At 39.6% G+C, this 23790-nt stretch overlaps 1 protein-coding gene across 1 annotated transcript in view; it reads left to right on the top strand.

The window, feature by feature from the left end:
- LOC134748707 (sodium channel protein para-like) overlaps positions 1-23284 on the top strand; it is an 83915-nt gene extending 60631 nt beyond the window's left edge. The window contains 23 exon segments of the mRNA XM_063683477.1: positions 1587-1830; positions 2518-2723; positions 3177-3279; positions 3683-3748; positions 5356-5642; positions 6473-6646; positions 6925-7087; positions 8958-9145; positions 9350-9554; positions 11282-11404; positions 11488-11603; positions 11768-11909; positions 12012-12277; positions 12360-12533; positions 14230-14352; positions 16675-16797; positions 17052-17246; positions 17642-17887; positions 18560-18830; positions 19113-19417; positions 19901-20104; positions 20295-20765; positions 20768-23284. Coding sequence (XP_063539547.1) covers positions 1587-1830; positions 2518-2723; positions 3177-3279; positions 3683-3748; positions 5356-5642; positions 6473-6646; positions 6925-7087; positions 8958-9145; positions 9350-9554; positions 11282-11404; positions 11488-11603; positions 11768-11909; positions 12012-12277; positions 12360-12533; positions 14230-14352; positions 16675-16797; positions 17052-17246; positions 17642-17887; positions 18560-18830; positions 19113-19417; positions 19901-20104; positions 20295-20765; positions 20768-21118 — 4746 coding nt within the window. The 3' untranslated portion in view covers positions 21119-23284.
- The last annotated feature ends 506 nt before the right edge of the window (positions 23285-23790 follow it).

The following is a 23790-nucleotide window of genomic DNA, read 5'->3' as shown; positions in this document are numbered from 1 at the left end:
AATTATTACAAAATAATTGGCTCTTTGATAGGATAATAAGTGTAATACGTCTCAAGGAATAATATTGGAGAGAGAACTCTATTGTCATGGTAGATTGTTTCTTTTGCCATGTTTGTGTTTGAGACAGACCGGACTGAAAGAGAACGAATCGCCGACAAAGAGGTAGGTTCGGCCTAAATATATTTAACTTTACACAATTTTTTAATATAAATTACATAATGTTTTTATATTCCTCAATTTTGATTATTAGAAACAGAGGCTTACAATCAGCTAATTAAAACCAAAAGAACTGTCTTCATGACTTTAGACGTATTTAGAGTCGTACATCAGGTAGCCACAGCTAGGAACTAGGCGTATGCAGACGTGCATGTAACAGACCCCACGTTATATACTTCATGTGTTAATAAACAAAGTTATACCTGACTAACCATTGCTTTAACTCATGTTCATTTGGTTGTTATTTTTTCGTATCACAAATACAATAAGATCACCACACATAAATACTAATCTTAAACTCTTTTAATAACTTCGTGCAGATATATAGTAATGTAATTCAATTGCTACGTGTAGGATTTCTTATTGTACTTGATTTCACGTATTACAAATTTTCATTTTCATATTATCAACACTTCTGTAGTTTCCAAGTCACCTTTAAAACGAGTTATGTTTCCTCGCATTAAGTAATATAAGCTTTGATTCATTTTCAATATCTCGCTTCTACGCGCATTTCCTTGAGTTTGTGCCTGTTTATGTATCACTGTAACCGCAGACTTCTCTCACACGAAATAACGAACAACTTTCACAGCTGTAGATTATTTCGCATATTCATTGGTTTTGTTCTAAAATTTTATTTGTCTCTGTGTCCGCTCTGTCCTTTTACCCTTTGGTCGATGTTTAGAGACTTGATCAGTATAATAGTTTATCGGGAGATTATTATAAATTCAAAATTCTGTTTGTGTATTGAAGGTCCCTCACCCCGAACGCATTAATAAATACGGGCAGTTGTCATATGGGCCACTCCGGGAGGGCTCACAGGTTGGTCCTACTCTCCTCGTTGGTGTTTGTGCTCCCTACGTCTTTCCTTCCCTAGGACATTCTTACTTATATTGTTTCTCTTTTAACCAATTTCACCCTTCTAGATGCTATTACAATACATACTTTGTCTGATTGCGCCGATTCACAGAAAATATGCAATATCAATTTAAATCGAATAAAATGTATTTTTATATTCCGTAAATTGGTGCGGGAGACCATTCCAAGCACATGTCATTTTATTTACCTTGGTTATCTTCCTTTACTTTTCAGCGTTTCCTTAACTGTGTATTACTTACTACTAGGTATCTATAGTTTTTGTTTATCAGCACATGAAAGTAAAGTAGTAGAGTACCGAAAATATAAAATGAAAAGAGCTAGCAAATGCTCGTGCCTCTGCAGGTGTTAAGAGTGATCTCGTTCAAATACTACTCGATCTGAATTGAGGAAAGTGTATTAAGCATTTGAAATTTTTTAAGTGGTTAAATGAAATGCAATATTAGTATGTCAATTAGTTCGCAGTAGGTAGGTTTTAACTAAAGTGTGGGTGGCAGGCCTCGTTGTCCCTGCCGGGGTCGCCGTTCAACCTGCGGCGCGGGTCGCGCGGCTCGCACCAGATGACGCTGCGGCCGAACGGGCGCGCGCGCTACCCGCCGGGCGCGGACCGCAAGCCGCTTGTGCTCTCCACGTACCTGGATGCGCAGGAGCACCTGCCCTACGCCGACGACTCCAACGCAGTCACACCCATGTCCGAGGAGAACGGTGCTATCATCATACCTGTCTACTACGCTAATTTAGGTGTGTAGGTACTCACTCTTTTTAAGATTTTGTAAAATAATTATTGTGCATTTATTTCGGAATGATACGACTGAAAATTATACTGTGTACATTTTTTAGTTTCCTAGTGGGTAAGTAGTTTTCAAAGGACTTATGGAAATAGGTAGGTTAGAGAACTGATAGTAGATTGTTAACCAAGGGATGCAATGATGCCTTTCACTCGGGTTAAAAGTTAAACACTACTTTTCATTTAGAATACAAGGAAAGGGAAATACATGTGTATTTTAAAAAACATGACTGTTTAAGTATAAACTTTTATAGTATTTCTTGAAGGTAACAAGGATGCTAAAGTATCGTTATTTACGGAATGGGGAGTTAAATATCAGATTAAAAATCTTACTGAATACTGTGTAACTATTTTATAACATCTGATTGTTACTTATTCAAGCAAATAAATATTTTCTATTCTATTCTAAAGCCACATTTTAATTGCTCATTGCAAAAAAAGTAAAATTCTCTAGAGCAGATGATACCACTTTCATAGGTATCACTTTCAGAGCATGAGAAATGGAAAGTTTATTAAGTGACCACCATGTTGACGCCAATATAGTCGTTATAAGTTGATACCTTTAGGTTGATGTAAATCAAATGTAGATCAACCTAAAGGTTTAAAGCTTGCGTTAAAGAACTCCGCAACACTGGTTCCAGGTTCCCGACATTCGTCCTACACATCCCACCAGTCGCGCCTGTCGTACACATCGCACGGCGACCTGCTGGGCGGCAAGCCGCAGACCAAGGAGGCGCGGCTGCGCGGGCGCTCCGCCTCGCGCAACCAGAGCATCACCTCGCAGCCGCACGCCTACCCGCCGCAGCGGCAGGACTCCTCGCTCGCCTCGCGCCCGCTCAGAGAATATGTGAGTCATCATCATACACATCATATCATTGTCGTATAAAGTGTCACTGATCAGGCGCGTAGCGGGTAAGGAGTTCAGAGGGCGTGCCGCCAACATCGAAAAACGTTATCTGCCTCTTTGTCGCTCGAATATGCAAGATCGATAACGATTTTTAAATTTTCGATGTTGGCGGTAGGCTCTCTGGGTTCTCTGGCTCTCTGGTTAAATTCGCGCCTGATCAGAAAATAACTATTTACGTGTCTGTACCTTTTTAACCACAAAACCTAACTGTTGTTGGCGTTTTTGTTTTTATGTAAGGCTTGTTAGCTGCAGCAAGTTTTGTTTTTCAAACTGTAATATTTTTCGTAGATTTATTTATATCTACTTCTATTACAGTCTGAAATCTTCCATTAGAAACTCTCCCTTTTTGTATAGTAATGGTTTGAATTGTAATTTCTTTTCATTTCTTTTTAGGAAATGAGTGAATGCACGGACGAAGCTGGGAAAGTACTGAAGCCTTCAAACGATAACCCTTTTATAGAGTCGTCGCAGCAGCCTAACGTAGTAGATATGAGAGGTAACGTTTACCAAACATATTTAATACTATGTATAAGACACCGTCAATCACTGCTCGAGCATTAACGCACCCTTCCGACGTCGACCTTCTAACACTAGGTACTAACCTTAATGTGGATCATTCCTGAAATTTAAATCAAATACCTAACTTTTATATTTAACTAACTCTACCCGCGACTATGCTCGCGTCAGATTCAGTTTATGACATTTTATCTTCCTTTTGACGGATTTCCAAAAATAATCTAACTTTACGTCTATCCATCTCCAGAGCTTTTACGTTAGTAAAATCGGTTAGTACTTATATCCATACATATCAAGAGGTCTTACGCAATTTCCGATAACTATAGCTTTTGTACATGAAGCATATAGGTAGTTTAAGTAATTAATATTTTGTTAACTTTCAGATGTAATGGTACTAAATGAAATAATAGAACAAGCCGGGCGGCAAAGCAGAGCCAGCGATCAGAACGGTACGGACCACTTTCAGAATATAGACTCTCTTGTAACCGATACTTGTTACAAGTTGCTGTCGGTGCTGTCTGTCTTGTGCATTACAACATATTATTTTAATATCAATGTTCTTTTTTTAATGTGCTAAGTCATGTCATGTTTTAATTAAATTTGCTTCTTAACTTCACCGTGTCAATAAAATGTTTTGTAATGTTTTCTACTTTTAAATAAGTTTATTTAAAATACACTGCGAAATTTACGCCGAACATGTCAATATGACGCTTACACAACACTCACAACACTTATACACAATGGTATTTGCTCATTATGCGAATGAACAAAAGCATAATTGGCAAGAGTAAAGACAATAAGGGTGTCATTTATTGTCGCGATGGTTGTGTGAGCACCAGCACCTGGCAGAGGCATCTGTGGAGTGAGAGATCCGTAAAACTAATATTCAACATGCGTGTTTCAAAGTAATACGCGCACTCCTTTATTTGCGGTGTGTGATGCGCCTTTAGAGTACACGCCTCTCCGCTGCGTTTTGCCATAACAAGTGTTCAATCAGTGCTCACGATTCACTGTATGTTGCTCAGTTCATACGGCAAAAACTCTATTGCCTAAAAACCAATCACGAGCAGATATTTGAACTGATGTATTATAGAGATAATAATACTTTTGGCATTGTGTATATTCCGCTTTCTGAATTCACCATGGCACTAAACATTAATCACACGTGGACCTTAAATGTCTGACGCTACCTACTTTAAAAATTTGTTGCCTGTCGCCTAACAGTCAATTTTGAAACTTGCCCATTTCTACACAAATCGGACATTTTGTGTCTGTAGCCATTTAAACACAAAATGTTTTGCAATAACTGGCCTCAACTAACTTTTAGGCGATTGTCTACAATACGTTATTCACGCACACGCATGTTTATATTTTTGTTGAACGCATGGACTATTAGTCGATATGAGTTTGCAAAGTACAGTTTAGTGCATGATAAATGTTAGATATTTATTTTAAGATTAAAAAAATAACAATATTTCTAAATTTTGAGCTGAGTATTGCTTAATAAACTTGTGATAAGCCACGATATTCATATTTTTTGGGCCTCAGAAACAAAAAATTATCAAATGGAGTATTTCATCTTAGTTGCATTATGTGTAAGTAGTTAACTTTGGTAGGTATGCTTTTATCTTGATATAACAAGATGACTGACACCGCCATTGCCAGAACAGTTTGATTTGGGTTTGATTTGCACGAGATTACAGTCGCACTATAGTGGTCCTCAGGATATTGCATTCAGAGAGTCCATTTTGCCAGCAAACCGCCAGCCATCCTTTGAATGCCACGGGCTTGAGCATTTTTGAGAAAGAACAGATATAAATGACAGCCTACGACGTAACAAAAAATATGGATATTGGTAATGAACATATACTAGTATACATATAGTTCATAAAATTTCTTGATGCCGAACCCAATAAAAAAAATCAGCAACGGCTGCCGATTGGAATTGTCATCACCTCGAATACCTCGATTAGCTGATAATGAGCGAATACTAACAAAATTATTTCTCTCTCTCCTCAACACATACACTCACACTCGCTGGTAAACGGAACCACAGTGTCAACAGTATACTACTTCCAAACAGCAGCAGCGGAAGACGATGAGGACGGGCCAACGTTAAAGGAGCGGCTGCTAGACGGCCTGTGGAAGGGGATAGACTTGTTCTGTGTGTGGGACTGCTGTTGGTTGTGGCTGGAGTTTCAGAAGTACGTCGCACTGTTGGTGTTCGATCCGTTCGTGGAATTATTCATCACGCTGTGTATCGTTGTGAACACGTTGTTTATGGCTCTCGACCACCACGACATGAATAAAGATATGGAAAAGGCTTTGAAGAGCGGCAATTATGTGAGTATTGTTTCGATTTCAATTTTTGTTTAGTTGTAGCGTATGATAACTAATTGCATGTTCATGCAAATGAAGACAGTATTCAATTCAATTGTATTATACATATATTTAGGTAAGAATTTAGAGATCATATTTGTTTTAGTTCATTGGAATTTCGCTAACAATAATAATAACTTCGGTATTGGTATATAACAGGAAATACCTATCTGCTACGCGCTACGGCGTAGCGCTACGAAGAATTCAATAATGTAGCATAAATGACAATATTAATTCGTATAAAAATATGTCTAGTCTTTTCTCTCAGGAGGCGCATGGTCTGTTAATGCTGACACTGACGATAGTGACGTTTCTGTTGACCACATTCATAATCTGCTATTACATTCAGATTCAGATTACGCCTCTATATCAAAAAAACTTACAATTACAATTTACATGTGATATGTAACAAGTTACAATATTGTAGATTTAACAAGTGTGTGCACCAGAAAACATAATAAGCGACAAATTTGTTTTATATATTTATTTTTAACAAATATGTAAATAGTAGGAATATACATTCGACATAAGCACCATGTTTTGTGTTACGCGTTGTTGAGTGTGATTTTTTGAAGATTGTAAACATGTAGATCTGATGTAATAATTGTGATGTAATAATGTTGATGTAACACATTATCTACAACGTATCAATATTGTCCACTTGTACACTTGTAAAGTTTTTTGTGATAGGGCCCGGGACTATTTCGTATACTTACCTACTAATTAAACATTTTGTTCATTATATCTACTAATCTTAATGATATTTATGTTTTATGATTTTTTTATTCTTGCAGTTTTTCACCGCAACATTCGCCATAGAAGCAACATTAAAGTTAATAGCAATGAGTCCAAAATTTTACTTTCAAGAGGGTTGGAATATATTTGACTTCATCATCGTGGCCTTATCGTTATTGGAGTTGGGACTGGAAGGTGTTCAGGGTTTGTCAGTGTTGCGTTCTTTTCGTTTGGTAAGTTACAACCAACAGTTATTTAATACACTGACTATATATTAATACTAACTTACAATACATTTTGGAATTTATTAACATGGAAATATATTGATTATCATTATACATATCTATTTACACGTTTTATGAATATTAGTGCATAAATACACTGAACATGCTCTTGACATCAAAATCTAAACAAGCCCACTCCCAATGTTTACCTTGAACTGTCGGTACGAACATTACACATTCAGTTACACATAATGATACCTTATGTAAATGTTATAAAATATTTTCAGCTGCGTGTGTTTAAACTGGCCAAGTCTTGGCCTGCCCTAAACCTTATTATATCCATAATGGGTAGGACCGTGGGAGCATTAGGGAACTTGACCTTTGTACTTTGCATCATTATATTCATATTTGCCGTGATGGGGATGCAGTTGTTTGGCAAGAACTACACAGGTTCAATTTGAAAGACAATTCCGCATCTCTAACAATTAAGCTTTATTATTGATTCAGCTTAACACCTCTAAATATTATACACCGGGCTTGGTTGAACATTTCATAAGGAACAGCGGGTCCGCGCTGTGGCTTGACACGGCATGTGGCTCGCGCGCGCGCGCGCTCCCGCGCCGCCGCCGCGCCCACGCTTGACTCATGACATAACCCGCTTCGCATCGAGTATCTAGATGATTGCAGCTTCGCTTCCGGGGCATTTCGATGCATTAGGTCGATGATGGGATCTATGTCGTTTCTATCTGGCGGAAATTATATAAATTAAAAGCCGATATTACAAGAGTTAATATACGATATTGGTGTTAAAAAGCTCTCACATTTTTAAATACAAACATATATCCCACTCAAACAATAACAAAGCAATGCACATTTGTTAGGTGACTCAAGCACACATTCGCTATACATTTTGTCAGTTCCAGAACCACTTGCATCATCATCATCATCCGTGTTGATGTACTGTTAGCTCGTGAGCGATGCGAGTGGTCATGGAGCTGCGGTTAGGACGCAGTAGCATAGGTGAAGCGCCGAAGAGCGAGCTCGTGTGACGCCTCATTTCACAATTTGTACTTGCAGCTTCGAGTATTCAAATTGGCAAAGTCGTGGCCGACACTTAATTTACTCATCTCTATAATGGGTAGGACGATGGGTGCCTTGGGCAACCTGACCTTCGTATTGTGCATCATTATTTTCATATTTGCCGTGATGGGTATGCAACTTTTCGGGAAAAATTACGTGGGTAAGTAATATTGGTGGGAGTGTTGCATGTTCATTGGTGTTTAATTGGACGTATCTTTATGGAAAGGCGACGCGCTCTCTATCAAAGCAATCAATGTATTTTAGAATACAACTTTGCCATTTGTTACATATATTTTTATATAAATTGTTACTACAGATTACAATGTTTGCAACTTTCCTGAGTACATAAGCAACGTACATATGTGTGGAACAAATTATGAAAAGTGAACAACCGAAAAAATAAATTAGCCTTTTGATTTGGCATAATTACGTCGGATAGTTACGTATTACTTACTACATGGGTCAAAAGAGATTAATTAAAAGTTTTTCTAAATTGAAATACATTGAGTGCCATTTCATAATTAAGTTAATTGGACGTTTAGCTCGTTAACCCTGTTACAGCTCTAGTGAAAAAACTTTTCTCACAGGCTTGGTGTGACGTTTAATAATATTATATCAACGTAAAAAATATTTGACATGAGAAAGCTTTTTGCACTACCTGTAGATGTTATAGTAATTAATTAGCTGGCTATTAGTTTCCCCACTTCTCGGGCGCGTCGCCGTTTTTGACTAGCGACTATTGTGTTGTTGTGCGTCACACCGTTATGCTCTGTCTTGTCGCCGATTGGATTGTGGCCGAGTAAGTCAGGCACTTGAGTAAATGGATCCCAAAGCAAAGCCCCTAGTAAAGGCGCCTCACTTGTGAAACATCGCCAGCTTCACTTCAACTATTACTTTACCCTTATTTGGCCTTTCGAATGTTTGCATAGAGACGGACTATTTAGTAAGTTACTTCCTAACAGTATCTATGACTAGGCGCCTTGATGCATGTGCTTTCAACAAGTCAGTTAAGATATCTAATGCATGTATTTTGTATCAAGTAGATAATAACGGTACTAGTTTATTTTCCCGTAAGTATTAATTTAAAACAGCTTCAGAATACTATTTTTAGCTCCAACTACGCTTAAAATGAAACTATAACGAATATCAGCTTTAATCACCACTGATAGCTTCAAAAAGATATTTGCTTAATTTGCCTCATTCTGAGAAACAAATATTGAATGTATGTTCCCGTCATCAGATTACGTGGACCGGTTCCCGGACGGCGACCTGCCTCGGTGGAACTTCACTGACTTCATGCACAGCTTCATGATCGTGTTCCGAGTGCTCTGCGGAGAATGGATAGAGAGCATGTGGGATTGCATGCTGGTCGGTGACGTCTCCTGTATTCCCTTTTTCCTGGCCACTGTCGTAATTGGCAATCTTGTGGTGAGTATCTTAAATGATTACTCTTTAATTTAATTTCCAATGCGGTACGTAAATCCTTAATTCCGGGGGTTGTAATGTACGTACGAAATTAGGCAGAGGTTATATTTATTTCCCTTTTTTTCTTCATAAGTGTGATGGCTTCGGCTTCGGGCTAATACACAATGTACTATTACAGCATGAAGCTAAACAATAAATACATTTCAGGTACTTAACCTCTTCTTGGCCCTGTTACTGTCAAATTTTGGATCGTCGAGTTTATCTACGCCCACTGCCGACCAGGAAACGAATAAAATCGCAGAAGCCATCAACCGGATATCAAGGTTCATCAACTGGATAAAGCGGAATATAGCGGACTTCTTGAAACTACTGAAGAACAAGTTGACCAATCAGATAGCTATACATGCCCCCGGTAAGATGTGTGCCGAGTTGTCGTAGCATGTCGTATCCTTGTCGTTGTGGTACTAAATATATCTACTAATACTGTATCTGCTAGATGTGCCTATAATATCGAGTGTAGATCCTTATCTCCTTTTCACTGTTAAAGAAGATAGTTGGGTAAGGGAGATGTTTATACAATCATTTCAGAGCTTTTCAGTCGAGTACCTTCTTTAAGTAAGGTAAGAGATTTAAAAGCTTGATTTTATCACTGTTGTATACAATACTTTTTCTATGAGTCAATTAAAATATGTAATACTCGTACGTTGAATAATTAAACAAAATTCTATTCAAAAAGAGACTTATAGATGTCTTTTGTACTATTGTTTGGTTTTGTCCTTTGACCGCTGCGACACGTCATTCTATTATACCTAGTATCTTCACTAAAGTGTTTCGTAATAAAGTAATTATGTTTGAGTGGGGAGCCCGGAGTACGATTATAGTTTGGTAAACGAAGTCTTAATTCAATCATTTAAGTCGACGACTGGAAAAAATATATTTTATTCAGACATAGTTGTACCGTATTACAAATGTCAGTACCTACATGAACTCACATACATAAAATGAAGTGTAATGCCGCCGCCGCCATCATCTCCTTATAGTTCCATAAGGGACAGCTCTTTGTGAGGCCAGATACACACTATAATACCTGACAGTTCTATATTATCAAAACTGTTATTGTTACTTGGGCATAATTAAATACCTATGCCGCATACTTTAATATTCTAAAATGTATGTCCATTTCTTTCCACTTCATTTCCCTACGTACTTATCTCGTGCCTACTAAGCCACCCGTAGCATGGCTTGTGTTGTGTGAGTAACGTCAGTTATGTAAAATAAGGCATGGTTTTGTACCCTTCGATACCTTATGACCTGTATAACTGTGCGTTGCCTGTGCCCCTACATCCAAGTGTAGATTGCGGACCTGTAATTGAGTGTAATAAAATAAATGTGTGCTCAATATCCAGCGAAGCAAAACAAATGAGTGGCGCTAGTTCATTTTCCTTGTATAAAAAAGCTAAGGTAAAATAAAAGCAAGTATCCGTAGCCATTTTAAACTCTTCTAAAAATAAATTGGTGAAGATAAGTTTAAAATTTAATTATACTGAAGCTATTGTAGAACAAACCACGTTTGCTTGGCTTCGCTCACCTTCAGTGGACGAACACTCTTAGATTCCTGGCGATACCTACACTGTTGTTGTAGTCGTGTATGTTGTTGTACGAGTTGACTCAGTACTTTTAGTTGTTTATTTTTCCACTGTGTGGTTTTTACTGTCAATCTGGAATTATGTTGTTGTGCTGCTTTATTCATGTGATTGTGATTTGTGCATGTAAATGAAAGTACAATTATATTTTTTTATTAAATTGTTTTTTTGGTTAGGTATTATAATTTTACAGCTATTTAAAATTACGGAACATTATTGTAAGTACTTAATTTAAAAAAAGAGTAAATCAGTAATATATCCATCATAATGATTTATATTTTTATGTCGAGGTAATGAAAAATTATGTCATAAAAGAAATCTGTTTTTGATTCAAGTATTTATTGTAACTGACACAATTCTGGCAAATGATGTTAAGTTTGTTCGTCCTGGTCTGATTTCTATGCTTGGATGCGGCGTCGTGTCGCGTGTGGCACGTGTGGGGACACTGGGCACGTAGGCTTAAAGGCGGCTCTGTGCGGCCGCTGCGTGTCCTCAGAGCGCGTCGACAACGAGCTGGAGCTGGGCACCGACCTCGACGACGCTGTCCTCTACAAGGACAAGAAACTCAAGGACCAAGTCGAGGTGGCCATAGGAGACGGCATGGAATTCACTATACCAGGTAACACATACGATTCGGGACGAATATAGTAGCAGGAAAAGTGATAACCTGGTGTCCCTAAGAAGTCAATGGTATACTTTCAGGTGACAATAAGTACAAGAAAGGGAAGATATTGATGAACAATATTAACGCAATAACGGATAATCATAGAGACAATCGGTTAGACTGTGAGCTCAATCATCTCGGCTATCCTATACAGGTATGCATGTTTAACAAATTATAAACATAGAGACAATCGGTTAGACTGTGAGCTCAATCATAACGGCTATCCTATACAGGTATGCCTGTTTAAACAATTATAAACATTATTTATGACTAATGAGACAAAAAAATGGCCTAAACTAATAACTGCGCTGTTTTCAGGATGACGATACGATAAGCCAGAAATCATACGGTAGTCATAAAAATAGGTCGTTTAAAGATGAAAGTCACAAAGGTTCAGCTGACACGATAGACGGGGAAGAGAAAAAAGATGCTAGCAAGGAAGAATTAGGTTTAGAAGAAGGTGAGATTACTGCTTACTAGATAAATTAAGAGGGTTTCCTAAAGATGCTTTATTTAATAGTGCCAAGATTTTAAGTTGTTTTAATTGATTTATTTATTGCAGAAATAATAGAAGAAGAAGAAGAGGGCAAAATGGATGGTATCCCCAAACACGACATCGTCGCTAATGACGAAGACGTGATCGATGACACGCCCGCCGACTGCTGCCCTGAACCTTGCTATCAGAAGTTCCCCTTTCTCGCCGGAGACGACGATTCCCCATTCTGGCAAGGCTGGGGCATGCTTCGATTAAAGACTTTTAGACTGATAGAAAACACCTATTTTGAAACGGCTGTGATTACTATGATCTTGCTCAGTAGTTTGGCTTTGGTACGTATTCTTTTCACACAATATTGTTTTGATACTACAGTAGTTGAACAAAAAGTAACCAATTCATTCTCTATAATTTCAGGCTTTAGAAGATGTTCATTTGCCTCATCGACCAATCCTTCAAGACATTTTGTATTATATGGACCGCATTTTCACCGTTATTTTCTTCCTCGAGATGTTGATCAAGTGGCTCGCCCTCGGGTTTCAGAAGTATTTCACCAACGCGTGGTGTTGGCTCGACTTTATCATCGTCATGGTAATATTCTGTTTTATTTATTTATATTTTTTTTATAATTGCCATTAAAGGATGACTCACGCTACAACGGTCCGGGCCCGGGCCGGGGCGTCCGACACTTGAGTTTTCTATAGAAAGCGTCACGTTATCACCATCACCTGTCATAGAAACAGAAGTGTCGGGCGCCCCGGCCCATGCCCGGATCGTTCTAGCGTGAGTCATCCTTATAGAGATTCACACACTGAAACTACGATCTGCCGTGGTAAATAGATTAACATCAATCATTTTGCTCGCCGGCTCATAGTGTATTAATTGTACCAAACGGTTATATATTAGGATTTCGCTGCGCTCACTGCGCCACATCCTGTCTTTAGTGTGTGTGGATTGCCTAATTGATTTGGCAAAATATATATTATATAACCCAAAACTTCATGCTTCTAAATCTTGATATGAAAAAGCTTTTGTTTACTAAACATTGTCTAACAACATAGTCGCCAAGTGAAAAATCTAGCAGAAATGTCTAAAACTTGATATGACCAGACGTCCACCGCAGTCTGCGTTAGTCTGGTATACTATAAACGACATTTAGCAACGTACATTTTTGCGAAGTTATCAAAACAGTCTCAAATTCAGACCAAATTTCACTCCCTTGTTTCGAGACTTGCCTTGTCTCGTCAGCTGGTAATGATGGCATTACAGTGCCATTTAGTTAAGGGTAGTGGAACAAAGAGTAACGTTGGTGTGTGACGTTAGTTGTCGCTCGTTAACCACGGCGCGGTGATGGCGGGTGCGGACGACATTCCCGCGTTCCGCTCCATGCGCACGCTGCGCGCGCTGCGCCCGCTGCGCGCCGTGTCCAGATGGGAGGGCATGCGCGTGAGTACGCGCCGCGCTACAGGCCGCGCCTCGTGTCCTCGTCGCACTGCTCATTGAACTACCAAACATATATTATATTACTACTTTCTCATAACACGTCAAATTGAAGTGCCGTTTGAAATTCAGTTCACACGAATGGGCAGCGCGGCATGAAAGCGTGTAGCTTTAACTGTTGGATGTGTCACAGCGAAGGCGTCGACTCTTCTCGCTGCCTCAAGCTCTAGATGTCGTAATCTTGTCTGTCTGTGGATACTGCTTATCTTTCCCCTTCCCCGTGCCTCCTGACATTGGCTACCTATGCCTAACCGATACACCAGTCAGGTGACTCATGATCACCCCGACACACTTTTCAGTTAATTATCGATTGCATGGCATATGAAAACTTCTACATTAAGTACATTTTTTTTTTAATTATTTATATAAAATAACGTGTTCAATGCTACAGCTGCAATAGTTTCTAAAATTTGTGTACACTTGCACACCATTGATGTTTACATATACCTATAGTAATCTGTATTACATAAACTTATAAATTATTGTATCTACTTATAGAACATAATCTAGATATAGGTTTTTATCTAACTAGTTGGCGCCTTGTCTTATACAGTCTTCAACACCATATTTGTGGTCGTATTGATTCGATTAGGTGTCGGTTACATTTCTTCTTTACAAACCTCTCCTTTCAAAATGCTTTCCGAGCCTTAATAGGTTTTATTGTGATTGGTTGACGTCATTTCTGTTCCAGGTTCTTCGGCAAATACTACTTTACTAATACTAAATATCTGTTAAGTTATCATGTGTGATGCCTCATTTATCCAATGATTACCCTTGATTCCATCAGGTCTCGCTTATAAACTTCGTAGCGGCGCTTTGTGGCGCCGGCGGCATTCAGGCGTTCAAAACGATGCGAACGCTGCGCGCGCTGCGTCCGCTCAGGGCCATGAGCCGCATGCAGGGCATGAGGGTACGTACCACCCTGCTTCGGGCCCACGCACACCACCCGCACACCCGCCCCACCACACCCCGCATTAGCTCCGACACGAGCGCGTAGCGCGACAGTTTCACCAACATTCCCAAACACTCGATCTCAGCTCGAACTATTCAGTAATCCTACATCTGACATCTGGTCTCTTTGGTTTTATAACTTAGTTTAGTCACGAATCGTTTCAAAATCATTGGTAGTTAGTCCATTATCGATCAAATTGTAGTGAATCATGTTGAAGTCGTTGGTGGCACCCTTGAATGGCTTAGTATCATTGGTCATATTCTCAGTCAGTCGGAAATTGGTCCAAGCTGGTTCATTTCGGCAGACACAATCATTGTCATATTTTGGTCTCCTTTTTCTCTTGGATTTTTCTGATTATTAGTAATAGTTACTTGGAATGTTAGTTTAGTCTCTGCACTTTAGACTTTTTATCTTATTCTACATCGTATTTTCTCTTGGCGAGTGGCATGTGGTAGCTGTAATTCGCATATTCTGGATTATTTAAATTATAATTATAACGGTAAGTTTCTTGTATAATTTCCTGTTGAGTGCAATTAGTTTTATATTTATATTAATGCATGCTTTATATCACTTATTAAACTGTATACAGAGTGGCTAAAAATAAGTGCATTCCCTTTGCCAGGTAGGTTTTGGGGTTTACTGAGCAACTTTTACTATGGGACCAACCACGAAATCGCGAAAAAAACTACCCATTACCCTCCCATAGAAAATGGACCAGCCAAAATATATGAAACAGCCAATTTTTTTTCGCGATTTCGGGGTTGGTCCCATAGTAAAAGTTGCTCAGTATAATTCCAAAACCTCCCTGGCAATGGGAATGCACTTATTTTTTTGCCATCGTATATACATGTAGGTAGTGTTCGTTTGTGTATTTGTTGTGTAATTAAATTTCATGTTGTGAATTGTATAAATTAATCATTTAAATCATTTTGATATCTACACTAAATACTAAACTTGCTAACATTTCACCAAATGTATTTTAGCAATCATATCTGTCATACCCACTCATTATACAATTAATCTAATTTCATGGTTGAGAGGAAAGGGGACGGACATTTCCCCGTACAAACGTAGTCCCCATTTTCCTCTGGATATTGACATTAATGGAAAAGATTTTTTTCCCCTCACTAGCTCGGAAAGCCGGCTTTTATCCTTTAAAACAAGCGGGTAAAAACGCATTTTATCCACTAGTGGGGCAAGTAATTTGACCTTGGGGCGTGTTTAAGTAGCTTTTGACAGATAACAAAACTTAAAACGTTCATAATAAATAATGTGTAATAATGGTTCGTTCGATATTAATTATCATTAAATAAATGGTTTGAGAATTTAATAAAAAATACCAAATTTAGGTTTGTTTAATGATTTTAAGTCATAAACCTTAAAATTCCATAAGAAACATTTATATTCCATGTAAATGTAATATATTTGCAATAAAGATATTTAAAGTTTGAAGTTTTTTTTTATAATGATGAATGATGAATACAATTCTGAACGCACAAGTTAAGTCAATGCAATTTCAAAACGCATTGTCAGAAATGTCAACATTGTCAACATTTTTTTTACATAATGTTATACTATAATATAGTAATTATATTGATGAGATGATTATAGTTAACCTAATGATGATTATAATGTGTACAAATAAACTTTCTTTTTTTTTATGAGCTGTTTTTTTGCATGTTGCACTTTCCTCGCTATAGTGAGGTGAAAAGTTTTGTGTTACACACGGGTGCAAATGTATTTTACTTCTCGTGTGTTGAAACACTCGCGGGTAAAATACAACTTTGCACCCTTGTATCACATAATTGAATGTATCCATAGCTATGCCCCTACGTTTGACTTTATTCCATTTTTTGGTTATGGTAAAAATTAGGAGCGAGAAACAGATTTCATATTACTAATTTTTAAATGCTCCTAACTCTTATAATAATTAAGAATTCGAAAATAATCAAACGTAGGGGCATAGCTGGTGTTGATATACAAATACAACCAATTGTGTCAAGTCAAAATATTTTCAATAATGTTAATATCCAGAGAGGAAAATGTACGTTTTTATGAAAAGGCGATTTCGCGCGGGTCCTCCACTTTCGTCTGTAGCTATTAGTTACAAACTATATGGATAATCCATAGAAACAAAATTACTCAAATCAATTAACATACTTCACTCACCGAACTGATTCATAAAACATTCTATACATAGGTATATACCACGCATATTTATTATCTACTTACATATTTTGTGACGCTACAACGACACTTAATTGCATATGTGTTGTGTAGGTGGTGGTAAATGCTTTAGTACAGGCAATCCCCTCCATCTTCAACGTACTGCTGGTGTGTCTCATCTTCTGGCTAATCTTTGCCATCATGGGTGTTCAGTTATTTGCTGGAAAATACTTCAAGGTATGCTATTATACTATAATTCCTTAACAATTTTAAAGCCTGACCAGTAAATATATGATCATTGTCAAGAGGGCGCTGTTATTCTCATGTACGAGTGAGTATAGGGTGACAGTTCAGTATAGTATGAAAAAATTAGTTCCACTGAAATTCCGCAACATGGCGCGTGATCATATATTCCTGGTCAGGCTTTACACAATTATATCCCCCAGCCTAAATAGTCTATATACTTAGCATTAAAATGTTTGATGTTCCAGTGCGTCGATTTGAACCACACAACTTTGAGCCACGAAATAATCCCGGATAAAAATGCGTGTATCTTGGAAAATTACACATGGGAAAACTCACCCATGAACTTCGATCATGTGGGCAAAGCCTACTTGTGCCTGTTCCAAGTTGCTACATTCAAGGGATGGATTCAGATCATGAATGATGCTATCGATTCTAGAGAGGTAAGTCGCCAATCACGAACGACACAAAAGCAATGACTCCTAACGGTGTTTAACCCTTTAAAGCGCAAATCACTATATTGCGAAATAAAGGGTTAAATTGGTCATGTCTAGATAGCAATTAATAATAGAATAGCCGGTGGTAATTATTACTGATCAACTCTTTATTCCGCATTTTTTAGAAATAGGTACAGTCAAAGTATTGAATTTGCAACCCATTTCGTACCTTGTCACGGCGACAATCACTGTGAAAGTCGCTAGAGACCTCATACTATTGTCAGTGTGACAAAGTACAAAATGGGTAGGTTGACTGTACATGTCAAATGTGCCGTCTACACGTTCTAAGTTTTTTTTTATGAACCGTTATTTTATTTAATACAAATTTTAAATGTTTGTAGGTCGGCCGTCAACCAATACGAGAAACAAATATATACATGTATCTTTACTTCGTATTCTTCATCATTTTCGGATCATTCTTTACTCTTAACCTGTTTATCGGAGTTATCATTGACAACTTCAACGAGCAGAAGAAGAAGGCCGGCGGCAGCCTCGAGATGTTCATGACCGAGGACCAGAAGAAGTACTACAACGCCATGAAGAAGATGGGCTCCAAGAAACCGTTGAAAGCCATTCCTAGACCTAAGGTACAAAATATGTTTCGTATAGATTCTCTTCAGTATTTTAGCATCTACACATAGCGAAATAATACTGCACGAAAATACATATGATTTTCTTATATATGAATGAATTTTACCGTAGTACAGTTTTTAAGTTTCTGTGCACAGCAGGCGGATTAGAACGTCTGCAGTACACAGCATGACTCTTTCACTCACCATACCACATTTTTTTAAATAACGAATATTAGGACATCCCACTCATACTTGAAGTGATAGCTACAGGTAGGAGAAACCAAGCGCTAATTGGACCGCCGGAGCCCCTTTCCTCCCTCCCTTTTTGGGGGGTAGCCAAGAGTTAATCTCGTGGCTAGAGCATTAGATCAGCTTAGCCAAGGTACTATCGCGCCAAGCGGTATGCTGCATACTGCTCCATACATCTTTGCACTTACTTCCCCGACTATATATACTCTGGCACAGCGATCTTGTCAGTAGAAAAAGGGGCAAATTTAAAAAAAAAATTGCGCAAAAAAGGGTTCTTACGTACCCTAGAAATTTTTAATTTCGCACCTTTTTCTACTGACAAGTTGGGTGTGTTTCAGTTTACTAGGCACACACAAGCCACGCCACGGCTAATGTTACTGGTAGACTGGATTAGGAACGCGGATAATTTATAAAAATTGTTTTTCATTTGTTTCCCAGTGGCGGCCACAAGCAATAGTGTTCGAGATATGCACGGACAAGAAGTTCGACATGATCATCATGTTGTTTATCGGCTTCAACATGCTGACCATGACGCTGGACCACTACCAACAGACGGAGACGTTCAGCACCGTGCTCGACTATCTCAACATGATATTCATCGTGATATTCAGTTCCGAGTGCCTATTGAAAATATTCGCCTTACGCTACCATTATTTTGTCGAACCGTGGAATCTGTTCGATTTCGTCGTCGTAATGTTCTCTATTCTTAGTAAGTATATGATCATTTAATCATGTTGTTTTTATTCTAAAGTTAAATGGCATTTTTATCCGTCCCCCATTTCAATTTTCATGTATGAAGTTTATACATAATTTTTAAGTAAATTATGTCAATAATTTAATTCCAAACATTGACGTAAGGTTTAATTTCTTCTGGCTGAGAAAGTATTTTTACTGTACTTCAATTCAACTAAATTTTACTGCATTACTCATATTTTTTTAATACACAAAATACAAATCTGAGCGAAACTAATGATTTACTTTTCTTTCGCAGGTTTGGTATTGAGCGATATTATAGAAAAATATTTTGTATCACCAACTCTACTAAGGGTAGTAAGAGTTGCGAAAGTAGGTAGAGTCCTTCGACTGGTAAAAGGCGCCAAGGGCATCCGGACGCTGCTGTTCGCCTTGGCCATGTCACTGCCGGCGCTGTTCAACATTTGCCTTCTACTGTTCCTTGTCATGTTCATCTTCGCCATCTTTGGGATGTCGTTCTTTATGCACGTCAAGGACAAAGGTGGCCTAGACGACGTGTATAATTTCAAGACTTTTGTGCAGAGCATGATTCTGCTTTTCCAAGTGAGTACACCGTACACGAGCCTCGGCCTGATTCAAACTTTAATATACGTCAAAAGTCAGCTCTAGATACGATATGGATTGGATATTTCAGTGTCAAAGGTGACGTTTTTGTCTGAAGAAAAGTTTGACGTATATTAAAGTTCGAATCAGGCCGTTTTATACACTTACTGTTATTTTCATAGCACACATTTTCATTGACTTACTACTTACATGTCTCTTAGCGTTACCAATGGTCACTGCTGAGACGAACTTAGGTTTTTAAAATATGATACGATTGACTGATACGATATATATTTTGTTATATGAGAATCTAATTATTGTAAATATCAATTATATTTAAACTAATATTACGCCTGACCAAGTTAATGATGAATGATAATAAAATAATCTTTATTGCAACTTTAAATTATTACATATCATTAGTTCCTGGCTCTCCAAGTAGGTTTTCCTGTGTCTCAAGAGTCAGCGTATGATAATGTGCAGATGTCGACGTCGGCCGGATGGGACGGCGTGCTCGATGGCATCATCAACGAGGAGGAGTGCGACCTGCCCGACAACGAGCGCGGGTACCCCGGCAACTGCGGCTCGGCCACCATCGGCATCACCTACCTGCTCTCCTACCTCGTCATCTCCTTCCTCATCGTCATCAACATGTACATCGCCGTCATTCTCGAGAACTATTCTCAGGTAAGCTTCGTATTATTGTTGTCACGGGGTATATGTAAATAAGTTTGTTTGCGTAAATCTGTCACTAAAAGTAATACTTACAATACATTTTTGGAACCATGTATGTTTATAAAAGAGGTGATAATATTCGATTCTATTGTATTCTGTATAAAATGAGTGTTAATAATCGATTTTGAATATGATTACGCAGGCGACGGAGGATGTACAAGAGGGTCTGACGGATGACGACTACGACATGTACTACGAGATCTGGCAGCGGTTCGACCCCGACGGCACGCAGTACATCCGCTACGACCAGCTGTCCGAGTTCCTCGACGTGCTCGAGCCGCCGCTGCAGATCCACAAGCCCAACAAGTACAAGATCATATCGATGGACATCCCGATATGCCGGGGAGATATGATGTTCTGCGTGGACATCCTCGACGCGCTCACCAAGGACTTCTTCGCGCGGAAAGGGAACCCGATCGAGGAGACGGGCGACATCGAGCCGGGGCGGCCCGACGAGGTCGGGTACGAGCCGGTGTCGTCGACGCTGTGGCGGCAGCGCGAGGAGTACTGCGCGCGGCTGATCCAGCACGCGTGGCGGCGGCACCGGCGCGGCGCGGGCGGCTCGGGCGGCTCGGAGGCGGGCTCGGGCACGGCCGTGCTGCTGGACGCGGGCGCGGCGCGGGTGGTGCTGGCGACGGCGGGACAGGCGCCGCGGCCGCCCGAGCCGGCGCCGCCGCCCGCGCCCGTCTGACCCGCGCTGGCGCTCGCGCTGCTGCCCGCGCTGGTCGACGACGCGCCGCTGCCTGCACCGCTGCCCGAGCTCCTCAGCCCGCCCAAGCGCACTTGATTATTGTTTACGCTAGATGTTCGCTGTACATAGTCGGCGGTGCGGCTGCCGCGCGCGCGCCCGGCCGTCACGCGCCGCGCGTCTGCGCCCTTTCTTTTTGGGACGTTAATTCGTGCGCGATTAGAGACGCTCGAAGTGTTAAGTGGAGTGTTTTATATTCGCGTGGCCGAAGCTTTTGAGACTGTTTTTTTTTGCGACTGACGTTCGCGCGAGTGTAATATATATTATTATATTTTATTGTACCGATTCGTATCTATTTACATCGTCGCGTTAAACCTGCCCATGTGAGAGAAACCCGTTTTTTTAAGAGAATCGTTGTAGCGAGCATGTTTTTTTGTCACTGATAACGTAATGTAAGGTATCGGATAATATTGAGGAAATTCTATAAGCTTATTTTTGTATTCGATGAATATCACTGTCTGCCTGTAAATTCTAAATCGATACGATCTTTAAATTAAGACGACGGAGATCGTTGATTTGATAATAAATTGTGAGATATCATTTTAATTCCCCGAAATGGTGTCGAACAATATCCGTATACTCGTGCTAGAGTAGCGAGGCGTCGCACAGCGCGGCGCGAGTGCGTTGCTTCATTCGGTTCCGCTTCAGCCAGCGGCGCGTCGGCCCGCGGGCCGGGGCTACTCGCGCGGGCCCGCGGGCCGCCTGTGCGCGAGCCGGCCACGCAGCAAGCACATTGATGTAGCACACCAATATTTTAACTTAACGACTTAAAACGAAATTACCTTGTATCATTACAATCATTATAACGTCTTCGACTCGTCCGTTGCGTTTGGACGTTAGTGTAATCGTATCTAATAAACGCTTATGAGAAGCAATGGCTACGCCGATTCATATCAATTTTGTCCGTAATAGTTTTAATAGTTCCAGTTTATAAGCTTCTTACTGTACCGAAATGACGTTGCGTTGTATCTTTCTATACGAGGTCGGCACACCGTCGGTTCCCTCGAGATAAAGAGTTTAGACAAATTTTTGCAAGTTATATCTATGTAAGCTTAACAAATCAGCTGTGAAATCGGTACCAGAATTCACTTCCGTCCTAATTCAGTACGCATCATAGGAATCGAGCCATTTTATGTAACGCGCACTTTCCATGTAGGTACCTCTAGTTAATGTAATTTCCTTTCCCCGGATTACATTAGCTGCGGTCGCGCGGGCGCCCGGGCCGCTTCCCCCGGCCCTCCGCGCCCGCGCCGCCCTCCGTATATGACGACTTTAAGCGGGCCGGTACTGCTTCCATGAGTATTGCTCTCGCGATTTACATTCAATGCTGTGACGATCTTCAACTAACGAAACAAGAACGCTAACCCAGACTACCCACCGATTCGGCTAACTGAAAGAGTCACCTTAACTAGCAAATAAGATATATTGATAATACCTAAGAGATCGAACGTCCCTTACCGAGTAAGGTAGATATTATTGATTGAGTATCTATTGTTTTTCAAATGATACCTCTGTAGCGATCCGTCGCTCGCCAGTGGCCGCGGCCGCAGAAGTCGGCGGGGCCACATACCGTGAAGAACTATCGTAATTTATTTGTAATTAAACTTTGGAAGTTGTCAATTTTTTACAAATCTGTAAATATTGAGAGCTTATCGCCGGGGAGATCCCAAACCGCACGTCGCAACACATATTTTTCATAATACCTATCTAGTATGGAATCAGCGAATATGGCAGCGTTACGTAAATAAGCTTGAAGCAATAAACGTAAACGTGTGCTCGACGAACGTTTCCGCTTTTCATTAAGTATGGAACAAGTCACCGAATGTTGTGTGTCGGTTGTTTTCAATTCGTTTTAATAAAATGTGAAAAACTGAAAGGCAAGACAATCTACGTGTTGCAGTTTAAAGAGTCAGTGTATTGTAAGCTAAAAGAGATGCTTACCGTTTTGCACATATTTAGCAATAATATCGGTACGTGAGTATGTACCGTGGGTGGCGGCCGGCGCGGCGCCGGCGCTTCCCCCGCCGCGCTCCGCGCCGCCCCGCCAGACCCGCTCATTCGTTCAATTGGTTCTTCTGTTCCTTTGACCCGTTTCGTTCACTTCTTGTTATATATTTATATACGACGAACGGTCTTTAACATCCTCTTGTGTTGGTCAAACCAAACGTTTTACTATTAGGCATATTTGCACAAAGAAGTTGTGTTTAATTAAGTTTAGGACAATAAGTTATGATATCATTGTATTATTTCTTTAAATATATGACAAAAAAGTGAGTTCAGTTTGCTGAATGATAGAGGTTTACTTGAGTATTTATTATATATATTGTTGAAGTTTGTACAAAATAAATTAAGTAAACGATGAAATATAGAACTTGACTGCTTTACATTGAAGTTTTATTATTGCACTACCTAATGGTAAATGTCCATTACAGACGCTTCGTTAAAACTGCCGCAAACTAAATTACAATTATAATTTCCATCAAACAGGTTTATCAGCGTGGTCAGTGTCTATCTTATCAGCTTTTTATCACAGTAGGTAAAAAATGCATTCAGAGAACGCAGTGGCGTTTCAACTAAGTAGGTCTCGTGTCGAATGATGGTCCCTGTGATACTGACAGTTCATTTTTAGGGTTCCGTACCCAAAGGGTAAAAACGGGACCCTATTACTAAGACTCCGCTGTCCGTCTGTGTCTGTCACCAGGCTGTATCTCATAAACCGTCATAGCTAGACAGTTGAAATTTTCACAGATGATGTATTTCTGTTGCCGCTATAACAACAAATACTAAAAAGTACGGAACCCTCGGTCGGCGAGTCCGACTCGCACTTGGCCGGTTTTATTTGGCGTAAAATGTCATGTCACGTAAAATGTTTGCATACAGTTTTTGGAAG

Source organism: Cydia strobilella, chromosome 17, assembly GCF_947568885.1.
Source record: "Cydia strobilella chromosome 17, ilCydStro3.1, whole genome shotgun sequence".
Taxonomy (NCBI): domain Eukaryota; kingdom Metazoa; phylum Arthropoda; class Insecta; order Lepidoptera; family Tortricidae; genus Cydia; species Cydia strobilella.
This window is presented reverse-complemented; position numbering and strand designations above follow the sequence as displayed.